The following is a 12,612-nucleotide window of genomic DNA, read 5'->3' on the forward strand; positions in this document are numbered from 1 at the left end:
ATTGAATTTCCCCCAGAAATGGAAATTCTGACTTGTGACCAGCTGTGCTCAGGGGGCTGTCCTGCTGTTGTGGCATACAGCCTGTGACAGACACAGGGGTGCGGTTGTGGTACGTACAGCCTGTGACAGACACAGGGGTGCGGTTGTGGTACGTACAGTCTCTGGGGCACACACGGGGTGCTGTTGTGGTACATACAGCCTGTGCCAGACACAGGTGCGGTTGTGGTACGTACAGCCTGTGCCAGACACAGGGGTGCGGTTGTGGTACGTACAGTCTCTGGGGCACACACGGGGTGCTGTTGTGGTACATACAGCCTGTGGCAGACACAGGGATGCTGTTGTGGTACATACAGCCTATGGCAGACGCAGGGGTGTGGTTGTGGTACATACAGCCTGTGCAGACGCAGGGGTGCGGTTGTGATACGTACTGTCTCTGGGGCACACACAGGGGTGCTGTTGTGGTATGTCCTGTCTCTGGGGCACCACAGGGGTGCTGTTGTGGTATGTACAGCCTGTGGCAGACGCAGGGGTGCAGTTGTGGTACGTCCTGTCTCTGGGGCACACGCAGGGGTGCTGTTGTGGTACGTCCTGTCTCTGGGGCACACACAGGGGTGTGGTTGTGGTACGTACAGCCTGTGACAGACGCAGGGATGTGGTTGTGGTACGTCCTGTCTCTGGGGCACACCCAGAGTGCTGTTGTGGCATACAGCCTGTGGCAGACGCAGGGATGCAGTTGTGGTACATACAGCCTATGGCAGACGCAGGGGTGTGGTTGTGGTACATACAGCCTGTGGCACACACAGGAGTGCAGTTGTGGTACGTCCTGTCTCTGGGGCACACACAGCGGTGCTGTTGTGGTACGTCCTGTCTCTGGGGCACACCCAGAGTGGTGTTGTGGCATACAGCCTGTGGCAGACACAGGGGTGCGGTTGTGGTACGTCCTGTCTCTGGGGCACGTGACTGTGCAGTTCTGTAAGATCAGATACCGGCCATGAAGTTAGCTGCTCACACCCACCCAGGTTTGGTTTTCGTCAGTCAAACCTAGGCACACCCTGCTTCCTGTGCGGGATGGATTCTCAAGAGTTGAGCGAGTGGCGTTTCCTGTACCGACAGCTATAATTAGAACAGCCGCTAGACAACACTCAGAACCCAGCCGCCTTTACTCACGCTGGCTGGCACCTTACTCCTTGAGTAGCCCCTTTCATTTCAGTGGAGCTCCCTGCGGAGTCGGGTGCTGCTCAGCGTGAGTGATACCTCTCCTCGGGTCAGATTTTCATTGAGACAATGGGGGGGGCAGGGTGAATCTGACCCTGTGTATTTACATTTGGGGAAAATGGCACCTTGCTCCCTAACACATCCTCCCTGTGTGGCTGAGTCACACTCGCTCACTGCTCTGACCAACACTCACCCTCACTCCTGGGAGCCCTGCAGAGGTTACACTGCTCTGGACAGGGAGCTGGATTCTAATCTGGCTCCTGCATCAGCAGCAAATTGTCTGCCAGATTCCATTGCAGCCCCTGCCTTCCTGGTACTGGTAACAATGCGGGAGGCGGAAGGAAGCGACACAGCTTGACTGTCTGGGCCCAGGCAGAGCTGGCAGGTCTGGTGGGTAGAGAAAAACTTTGTAAATTTGCTTCTTCAAAACTCTGTACAAACATCTCTAGTCAGCCTTCACACCGCCCTGCCAGCCAGGAAAGCATCATCCTCTCCATGTTCCTTAGAGGCAAACAGGGAGTTTAAGTAACTTGCCGGAGGGCACTCGTTGAGTCAGTGGCAGAGCCCTGTGCTTACTCCTTGGGACCTTGCTGCCTCTCTAGCTCATGGGAGCCGCTAAACAAATCACATGATCCTCCAGTACACCTCCCCACTGGCAGGGTTTGGAGGGTGGGAGGGGGATCAGGGCTGGGGAAGGGGGTTGAGGTGCTGGAGAGGGGTGAGGTGCAGGCTCTGGGCGGCACTTACCTCAAGCAGTTCCCGGAAGCAGCAGCATGTCCCCGCTCTGGCTCCTACATGGAGGCACCACCAGGTGGCTCTGCACGCTGCCCCTTCCACAGGCGCCGCCCCTGCAGCTCCCATTGGCCCCACTTGCTGGCCAGTGGGAGCTGCAGGGGCAGTGCTTGGGGCAGGAGCAGTGTGCGAAGCCCGCTGGCTGCCCCTACGTATAGGAGCTGCTGGGAGACATGCCACTACTTCCCGGAGCTGCACGGAGCAAGCCTCCAACCCTGCTCCCCGGCAGGAGCTCAAGGGCCATATTAAAACGTCTGAAGGGCTGGATGCAGCCCCCGGGCTGTAGTTTGCCCACCCCTGCTCTAAGCAGTAGGATCCCCTTCCCCCGACCTCAGAAATGTGGCAAATACACATCAATCACTCCCTGTGCACGTCTTCAGACTTCCGCTGTCTGAAGGGGTCACAGAGAGTAAGCAGGGACTGGCAGAGAGCATCGGCCAGGCTGCAGGCCCTGACACGCTGCCATCGCTGATGAGAAGAACAGAGAGAGCTTCCGTGCAGCTGGCCAATGTCCATGGGCTTGGGGGCTTGGCCACTCTCTGCCCCCGCTTGAGTTTCTAGCCCCACCTCAGCTGCCCCATGCCTCAGCCAGTTCTGAGGAGCAGGAGCAAGCAGGCAGAGCTTCTGCACAGGTTTGGGGCCCTCCACACTTGTTTGTCCAGGAGAGGATCATCTTGGGGAGTCGGATTCGGGGCTTCAGTCACCCCGAGATGCGTGTTAGTGACAGGCAGCTTTATAACAGTTCGCTCTCGCTTGTGGGATTTTTTATTATTCCCTTTCTACGGAGCCATATGAACAATCCCCTGCTGAGCAGCGATGTTCCACCACACTGGCTGCTCAGGGGTGTGTGTGAGCGTAGCTAAGTACTTGGGAGGAACAACTGGTGCCCACACATACCATCAAAGCACATTACTGTCTCTGATAAACTTTTTGAGCCCAAATCTAATCTCGGTTAGCCCCATGCTTTGGGGGTCAGTTTCCTGCCTTGATGCATTTAATAAAATGTAAAAAGAGTCTTTGGCAGAACCCCCTCCCCCCTGATTATCCCCAAAAAGTTGCTGTGCTGTACTGTCTCTGATAAACTTTTTGAGCCCAAATCTAATCTCGGTTAGCCCCATGCTTTGGGGGTCAGTTTCCTGCCTTGATGCATTTAATAAAATGTAAAAAGAGTCTTTGGCAGAACCCCCTCCCCCCTGATTATCCCCAAAAAGTTGCTGTGCTGGCTGGAATTTAAACAGCTGCAATTTTGCCTCGAGCTAAATTATCTTTTGAGTTCTGGTTGTGGGGAGGTGGTGCGGGGATTCTTAATATACTAGTTTGTAACTAACAGGCCTGACTTGGGCACTGTGAAACTGCATGACTACACAGCTGTTGTTACATGCATATGTTAGAAGCACAGCGAGATCTCCCAGTGCTGTCCTGGAGGAGAATGGAAGAAAAATCTGCTGCAAAGAGCAATGTTTCCTGGAGGCAAAATGCCCTGGTGTCCTTGGCTTTTGAAAACGAGCTGCTGCTACAAAATAATTCTTAGGATTTGCATAAAAACTGGAACAGTGGTTTTGCTCCGAGGCAAAATAAGCTGGAAAGCGACCCAGTCGTTTGGACACAAGCAGAGAGGATAGACGATCCACTGCAGTACAAGAGATGCAGATTTATTCTTCATCGACCGCTCAGCATAGCTTGTAAGTGCAAATGCCTTCTGCAACCTGACAGGGACGGCTACTGATTGAGAGAAAGGAGTCCATAGAAAAATACAAGTAGGAAAAGGTGCTGTGGGAAGTGGGGCTTGTGCTTCAGTAGGGGGCGCTCTTTCTTCTGGGTCAGCATCGAACCTAACCCAAGCCCAGTGTTAGGGCCCGTCTACACTACAGCACAGGGTCGAGCTAAGAGACGCAGCTTCAGCTACGTGAATAGCGTAGCTGAAATCAAAGTACTTAGATCTACTTACCGCGGTGTCTTCACCGCGGTAAATCGACAGCTGACGCTCTCCCGTCCACTCCGCTTGCACTTCTCGTTCTGGTGGAGTACTGGAGTCGACGGGAGAGCGCTCAGCTCAGAGCTAGACATGATAAATCGACCCCCGCTGGCTCAATTGCTGCCCGCCGATCCGGCAGGTAGTGTAGACAAGCCCTTAAAGGGGGCCAAGCCGCTGGAGAGGCCGTCTGTTGCTGCTTTCTGGTGATGCTAAAAGAGGAACATTTTGTTCAGGTGGGGTCTGTAAACAACTAAATGAGCCTGGGATTTGAAATGCTGCCTTGAAAAACAGGCAATGCCCTTAAGAATCTGCAGAAGACTCCAGCGTCTCTATTTGATGGGTCACCCACCAGCACCTATGCTGGCATGGTTCTGCCCAACACAGTGCACACTGGTACATTTTGCTGCTGACATCCACAGATGCAAATCTTTTCTTATTATTTATGGGGTCCCCAGGACAGTTTCTGCCTCAAGAACTGGGAGAATTCCAGGCACTTCTCCAACAACCGTAATACACCATGAAATAAATGTTGGCAATGCGCAGGTCTCTGGAAACACTTCATTTTCCCAAATTGATGATGCATGGGAAAGCTCCCAGTCAAAATCCACAAAGCCCTCACCTCATCCCCCTTCATATCATTCCTCAAAGCTCTCGTATTCTGTGATGTGCACAGAATCCTGCAACCGGAGAATGGCTAGGCCAGTCAGCTGTGATCACTGCTCCACATGGGCTCAGGATTGTGCACACCCTATCATTTTTTTAACCTGGTTTCCCCCAAGTCCATCGTGGTCTGCTTGTTTCATCCACTATCACCCTGTCTTTTAGGCTCCACCTCCAGTGGAAGCTGGTGGTGTAACTTACAGCTGGAGGAGACCTACACCCTTTAGCTCTGGTTGAGCTAACCCTAAAAACAGGAGTGCAATCACAGCGGTGCAAGCAATGGGATGGGCTAGCTACCCAAATACATACCCGGGGCTCAAATGGGTATGTATACAAGGCAGCTAGCCCCTCTCGCTGCTGTTTTGAGAACGCTTTCTTGATCGGAGCTATTGTGGGTACGTCTCCTCAAGCTGGGAATTACCCCTCAAGATCAAAGTGCTGATGTACGCTTCGACTGGAAAGGGCTTGGGGCAGGGAATGTATTTTACCATCTGTTTTCACAGACTTAGCCCAACAGAGCCCTTGCCTGGTGGGGCTCTGGAAACTACCACCAAGTTAAATGAAGCTAAATCCTCCTTTCAACAGTCACAGATACATATTTGTAATTCATGCATTACATTCCATTTACTCCACATGTCCTGCAATATGTCTGAGCAACTGGTACAGAACTGGTGTGTGTGAGACTGTGGGAGAGAGAGGGAGAACCACTGCCTTCTACTGGGGGAACCTGATCTGTTCGCCTAGTACAGTACCATGGGCCTTATGCTTCTCACAGCGGATACAGATTCTCCTTCAGTTGATGTGGGAGGGACTTGTGCTTTTGGGGCAGGAGGAGCTGAGTTCTATCCTGGAGTGGCCATGGTGTTCAGCATAATAGCAACCATGAAGTCCTAGGTGGCCTGGATCTTCTGTGTTTTGTCCTATATTGTTAACGAAAGAACCCAAGAAGTGGAGGCTGCATTGCCATTCTTCCATGGCAAGAGGTAAAGAGTTACATCTTTCCCTGCACAGCCTCAGAGCTGGCCTTCAGGAAGCAGGAAGATGGTTCTCTTCTGCTTCCTGGATTGCACATGCCTTTGATGCTTGAGTTACAGGAGTTGCCAGATGCAACCACTGGTGGATGTGCCAGTATTATGGCTGCTGAATAAGAAGCGGGGGTTGTATTTTTTTTAACCAATGTATTAAAGAAATATAAAAATGAATACTTTGGCCTAATACAGCACCCTTCATTGGCGCATGAAGACCTTAAATTGCTTATTCCAAAGATGAATAAATTAAGCCTCACCATACAAAGCTACCTACAGACCATCACCATAATTCCTGAGCACCTTCCCTAAGGAAAATGACAACAGTGATCTCTTTTTTCTTCCTTCTCTGCTGGGAAGAAGCAGCCTTTGCTTTTTCTAGGGGGCAGGAGAGATGGAAGAAAGATGTTTGTGTGGTAGAGGAACCTGACACCACAGCAGTGACAGCAGAGGCTCCTGCAAGTCACAGCTGTGCTCTGGGAAACCTGTATTACACCTGCCCACTTTTTACACAAAAAACAAAAGAAGAAATATATATTTATAACACGGGCAAACCAGGTGCGTCGAGCTGGGAGCACTCTGACCTGATAGGAATATATTCTGACGTGCTTTATAACACGGCCATGCCAGGTATGTCGAGCACTGGGAGCACTCTGTCCTGATGGATATTTATCCCATGTTATATAACACAGGTGTACCAGCTATGTCGAGCGTTGGGAGCACTCTAACCTGACAGAGATATATCCCGATGTGCTTTATAACAGGGGCGTACAAGGTACGTTGAGCATTGGGAGCACTCTGGCCTGACTGATACATATCCTGATATGCCTTTGATGATCAACATTCAATAGTAAGAAACAGCGTGGCCCCTGAGCATGCCCAGTGGCTGTGCATTCAAGGGGTAACCTGGCACGATCTCTAATTAAACCTGACACACCTGACTCTGGTGCCGTAAGTAATGGTGGATTCAGTCCAGGAGACATAAAAAGAGAAATGGCTCATTAATCAAATCACAGCAAAAGAACAGCTCAAATTGTTTAATAATTTACCCTTTACTCTCATCTTAATCTGGATCTGTTGCAATGGCGGCTATCAAAGTCCATCAGAATAATCCTTTTTGGCTGGGCCAGCTGCTATCCCTGTCCCGACCCGTGCTCAGAGCTTTCACTTTCCTCGCATGTTGGCAGCCACCTCATCTGCACATCCCAGAATCCCTCTCGGTTTGCTAGGCTCACTGGTTCACAGCCAGTAAGATTACTTTATTCTGTTTCTAAATGGGATAAGGAGGGCCCGGATCGCTACTTAGTGTCTTTCTTAGTTTGATTTTGTGTAGTGGAAACGAGAGAGAGAGAGGAAAATCTAAGTATTAACTCACCTAGTTCACAAAATCCTCACCATTACTCCTCATAGTTATTAGCTGTATTAGAGGGATGGAGGGAGGAGGGGGGTCGCACGGGAGGAGGGGGGTCACACGGGGGGCAGAGGGGAGGGAGGGGGGTTGCACGGGGGGAGGGGGTCGCACGGGGGGAGAGGAGAGGGAGGAAGGTCACACGGGGGGGGAGGGGGGTCGCACGGGGGGAGGGGGGTCGCACGGGGAGGCAGAGGGGAGGGAGGGGGTCACACGGGGGAAGGGGGGTCGCACGGGGAGGGAGAGGAGGGGGTCACACGGGGGAGGGGGTCGCTCGGGGAAGGGGAGGGAGGGGGTCACACGGGGGGAGGGGGTCGCTCGGGGGGAGGGAGAGGAGGGGGTCACACGGGGGGCAGAGGGGAGAGAGGGGGTCACACGGGGGGAGGGGGTCGCACGGGGAGGGAGAGGAGGGGGTCACACGGGGGGGAAGGGGAGGGAGGGGGTCGCACGGGGGGAGGGGGTCGCACGGGGAGGGAGAGGAGGGGGGTCACACGGGGGGCAGAGGGGAGGGAGGGGGTCACACGGGGGAGGGGGTCGCTCGGGGGAGGGAGAGGAGAGGATCACACGGGGGAGGGGGGTCACACGGGGGGGAAGGGGAGGGGAGGGGGTCACACGGGGGCAGAGGGGAGGGAGGGGGTCGCTCGGGGGAGGGAGAGGAGGGGGTCACACGGGGGAGGGAGAGGAGGGGGGGCAGAGGGAAGGGAGGGGGTCACACGGGGGGAGGGGGTCGCACGGGGGGAAGGGGAGGGAGGGGGTCACTCGGGGGAGGGGGTCACACGGGGGGCAGAGGGGAGGGAGGGGGTCGCTCGGGCAGGGAGAGGAGGGGGTCGCACGGGGGGAAGGGGAAGGGAGGGGGGTCACACGGGGGGGGAAGGGGAGGGCGAGGGTCGCACGGGGGGAGGGGGTCGCTCGGGGAGGGAGAGGAGGGGGTCACACGGGGGGGGGAAGGGGAGGGAGCGGGTCACTCGGGGGAGGGAGAGGAGGGGGTCACACGGGGGAGGGGGTCACACGGGGGGGAAGGGGAGGGAGGGGGTCCCACGGGGGGGAGGGGGTCGCTCGGGGAGGGAGAGAGGAGGGGGTCGCACGGGGGGAAGGGGAGGGAGGGGGTCCCACGGGGGGAAGGGGTCGCTCGGGGAGGGAGAGAGGAGGGGGTCGCACGGGGGGAAGGGGAGGGAGGGGGTCGCACGGAGGGGAGGGGGTCGCTCGGGGGAGGGAGAGGAGGGGGGTCACACGGGGGGGGAAGGGGAGGGAGGGGGTCGCATGGGGGGAGGGGGTCGCACGGGGAGGGAGAGGAGGGGGTCGCACGGGGGGGAAGGGGAGGGAGGGGGTCGCACGGAGGGGAGGGGGTCGCTCGGGGGAGGGAGAGGAGGGGGTCGCACGGGGGGAAGGGGAGGGAGGGGGTTGCACGGAGGGGAGGGGGTCGCTCGGGGAAGGGGAGGGAGGGGGTCACACGGGGGGAAGGGGAGGGAGGGGGTCGCACGGGGGGAAGGGGTCGCACGGGGAGGGAGAGGAGGGGGTCACACGGGGGGCAGAGGGGAGGGAGGGGGTCACACGGGGGAGGAGGTCGCTCGGGGGAGGGAGAGGAGGGGATCACACGGGGGAGGGGGTCACACGGGGGGGAAGGGGAGGGAGGGGGTCACACGGGGGCAGAGGGGAGGGAGGGGGTCGCTCGGGGGAGGGAGAGGAGGGGGTCACACGGGGGAGGGAGAGGAGGGGGGGCAGAGGGAAGGGAGGGGGTCACACGGGGGGAGGGGGTCGCTCGGGGAGGGAGAGGAGGGGGTCGCACGGGGGGAAGGGGAGGGAGGGGGTCACTCGGGGGAGGGGGTCACACGGGGGGCGGGGGGGGGGGTCGCTCGGGGGAGGGAGAGGAGGGGGTCACACGGGGGAGGGGTCAACGGGGGGCAGAGGAAGGGAGGGGGTCACACGGGGGGAGGGGGTCACATCGGGAGGAGGCAGGAGGGTCCACGGGGAGGGGGTCGCCACGCGGGGGCACTCGGGGAGGGAGGGGTCACACGGGGGGGAAGGGGAGGGAGCGGGTCACTCGGGGGAGGGAGAGGAGGGGGTCGCACGGGGGGAGGGGGTCGCTCGGGGAGGGAGAGGAGGGCGGGGGTCCCACGGGGGGAGGGGGTCGCTCGGGGGGGAGGGGCCGCTGTGGGGGCAGGCAGAGAAGGGCAGGGAGCCAGGCTGGGGCGTGGCGGCGGGCGCGGAGGTGCTGATGGAGCGTCCCCGTGGCCCAGCGGCCGCCCGGAACGCTTGGCCTGGGGACGCGTTTCCACCGGACAGCGTGTCGCAGGCGCAGCCGGCCGGAGCCGTTCCTACGCGGCGCCCGGCCCGGTCTCTCCGGTCAATGGCGGGGCCCTGCTACGGCTGCGGGAGCCCGGTCTCGTGTCCGCGGGCCAGAGGAAGGAGACAAGGGTGCCCCGGATGCCCGCTCCCGACGCCGGGTCTCCCCACCTAAGGCTTCCGGTTCATGCAGCGAGCACTTCCGGGCAGGGACGGGTGCCGGGGGAGACCAGCCCAGGAGAAAAGCGTTTGGGAGCGCGGAGTAGGCGGCATGGGGAAGAAGAAAAGCCCGGGGCTCGGCCGGGCCCTCATGAAGGAGCGGAGCCAGGCCCGGCGGGGCAGCAGGCAGCCCGGCTCCTGGGTATAGGCCGCTCGCGGGGCGCTGCGGGGCCTGGCCCAGGCTAGGCTCCGCGGACTCTCTCCCCGCCCCCTTCCGTGTTCCCCCTCCCCCCACGGGTGCCCCGTCCGCCCCCCCCTCCGCCGGGGAGCTCCCCCCCCCCCCCCGGGTGCCCGTCCGCCCCCCCTCCGCCGGGGAGCTCCCCCGGGTGCCCGTCCGCCCCCCCCCTCCGCCGGGGAGCTCCCCCGGGTGCCCGTCCGCCCCCCCACCTCCGCCGGGAGCTCCCCCGGGTGCCCGTCCGCCACCCCTCCGCCGGGGAGCTCCCCCTCCCCCCCCGGGTGCCCAGACTAGCTCGGAGCGTTGGTCTCTCCTAGTGGCACCGCAGCCGGGCAGTGCCGTGAACAGCGGGAGACTCGCTGTCCGGGTCCTTGGCAAGAACCTGCCAGGCCAACGCCCGGAATTCCCCAGGCCCGGCCTCAACGTGCCCCTTGGGGCTGCGTTAAATGGCGTCTGACTTGGTGCTTACAGAGCAGCCTCACCACACACCTGCGTTTCCTTGCAGTTACATACGAGTGAGTTAAATGACGGGGATGACTGGGGCCGCCTCAGTCTTCAGTCGGTGACAGAGCAAAGCTCGCTTGAGGAATTCCTTGCCACAGCTGAGCTCGCAGGAACCGAGTTTGCGGCTGGTAAGTTTTTGGCCATGCTAGAAACTCATCCTGATATGATGATTTGAAATGTAAAATACGTTGTTTATTCATAGGCGTTAGGCATGTTAAAAGCTGGAGCCTGCGGTTTTTGAGACTTTCCCTACGTTTTTGCGTACGCTGCTGTAGGATTACATAAAAACATAAGAACGGCCAGACTGGGCCAGACCAATGGTCCATCCAGCCCAGTCTCCTGTCTTCTGACAGTGGCCAGTGCCAGGTGCCCCAGAGGGAATGAACAGAACAGGGAATCATCAAGTGATCCATCCCCGTTGCCCATTCCCAGCCTCTGGCAAACAGGCTAGGGACACCACCCCTGCCCATCCTGTCTGATAGACATTGATGGACCTGTCCTCCAAGAACTTATCTAGTTCTTTCTTGAACCCTGTTATAGTCTTGGCCTTCACAACATCCTCTGGCAAAGAGTTCCACAGTCTGACTGTGCGCTGTGTGAAGAAATACTTCCTTTTCTTCGTTTTAAAGAAAACCTGTTGCCTATTAATTTCATTGGATGACCCCTAGTGGCAGCAGGGGAATAAGCTGCTTCAGAGTGGGAGGCAGTGCCCCTTCCCATGGGGGAAACCACCAAACCTGAGTGCCTGCTAGGGGAAAGGTTTCAGAGTAACAGCCGTGTGAGTCTGTATTCGCAAAAAGAAAAGGAGGACTTGTGGCACCTTAGAGACTAACTAATTTATTTGAGCATAAGCTTTCCTGAGCTGCAGCTCACTTCATCGGATGCATTCACTGTCACCCCCTGGTGAGCAACAGAACGGCACCTTGCCCCAGCAAGGCGGCAGCAAAAGGTACCCCCTTGGTATTGTGTTTTGAGACTGCTTCCTTTTAGTTTGGTGGAGGGTCAAGCCTTAGGCTGACCCTCAGGTCTACCCTAAAAAGACAACCAAAGGAGCACAGAAGGGGGAAGGCAAATCTTGCCTTTAGTGGGCCTGATTTACCCCAGGCCCACCATCTCCAGACAGGGAAGCACTAAGTTTGGTGAGACCCTGTGGTCTCTTGTCACAGTAGAGAAAGGCAGAACAAGAAGCAGTGGCTGGAAGTTAAAGCCAGACAAATTCAAATTAGAAATAAGATTCAAATTTTAATGAGTGGGGATGATTGCCCATTGGAACAAACTAACAAAGGAAGTGGTGGATTCTCCATCTCTTGATATCTTCAAATCAAGACTGGATGCCTTTCTGGAAGGTATTCTTAGCTAAACACAATTTATTGGGGACATTGGGAGTAACTTCATTAAATTCTCTGGCCTTTGCTAGGTTGGATGTCAGACTGGATGATCTAATCACAGAAATGTAGAACTGGACGGGATCTTGATAGGTCATCTAGTCAGTTCCCTGCACTGAAGCAGAACTAGGTAATAACTAGATCATCCATTCTTGGGGTTTGTCTACATGTTCTTAAAAATTTCCAACAATGGAGATTCCACATCCTCCTTAGGTAATTTGTTCCATTGTATAACTATCCTGATAGGAAGGTTTTTTCCCTAATGTCTAACCTAAGTCTACCTTGCTGCAATTCAAGCCCATTGCTTCTTGTCCTGTGCTCAGTGGTTAAGGAGAACAATTTATTGTTCTCCTCTTTATAACAATATTTTACGTACTTGAAGACTGTTATCCTGTCTCCCTCAGTCGTCTTTTCTCCAGACTAAACAAACTCATTTTTTTTTTTTTTTCAATCTTTCTGTGTAGGCCACGTTTTCTAGGCCTTTAATCGTTTTTGTTGCTTGCTTCCAGTTTGTCCACATCTTTCCCTAAGTGAGGTGCCCAGAACTGGACACATTTCTCCAGCTGAGGCCTTACTAGCACTGAGTAGAGCGGAAGAATTATTTCTCATGTCTTGCTTGTAACACTCCTACTAATACATCCTGAATGATGTTTCCTTTTTTTGTTGCATCAGTATTACACTGTTGACTCATTTAGTGTATGATCTGCTGTAACCCCCAGACCCTTTTCTGCAGTGCTGCTTCTTTGTCAGTCATTTCCCATTTTGTATTTGTACAATTGATCGTTCCTTCCTAAGTGTAGTACTTTGCATTTGTCCCATTGAATTTCAACCCAGTGGGGGCCTTCTGGCCTCAAAATCTATGAAGAGTAGTCACTGAAAGGTATTGCCAACTTGTATTTCAGGGCTGGTCCACACAGATTTGCTCTGAAATAGCAACGCTGGTTTTATAATCATACCTTTCGTTATTTTGG

General features: G+C 56.1%; 1 protein-coding gene across 2 annotated transcripts in view; it reads left to right on the top strand.

Moving 5' to 3' along the window:
- Positions 1-9,465: 9,465 nt before the first annotated feature.
- LSG1 (large 60S subunit nuclear export GTPase 1) overlaps positions 9,466-12,612 on the top strand; it is a 39,296-nt gene continuing 36,149 nt past the window's right edge. Inside the window, exons 1-2 of one of the 2 annotated variants that reach the window (XM_043492182.1) lie at positions 9,466-9,719; positions 10,258-10,384. In XM_043492182.1, the coding sequence (XP_043348117.1) occupies positions 9,546-9,719; positions 10,258-10,384 (301 nt within the window). In that variant the 5' untranslated portion in view covers positions 9,466-9,545. The remainder of the gene's footprint in view (positions 9,720-10,257; positions 10,385-12,612) is intronic. The other variant, XM_043492183.1, reaches the window with a different exon arrangement.

The sequence above is a fragment of the Dermochelys coriacea genome, chromosome 9 (assembly GCF_009764565.3).
Source record: "Dermochelys coriacea isolate rDerCor1 chromosome 9, rDerCor1.pri.v4, whole genome shotgun sequence".
Classification (NCBI taxonomy): Eukaryota; Metazoa; Chordata; order Testudines; family Dermochelyidae; genus Dermochelys; species Dermochelys coriacea.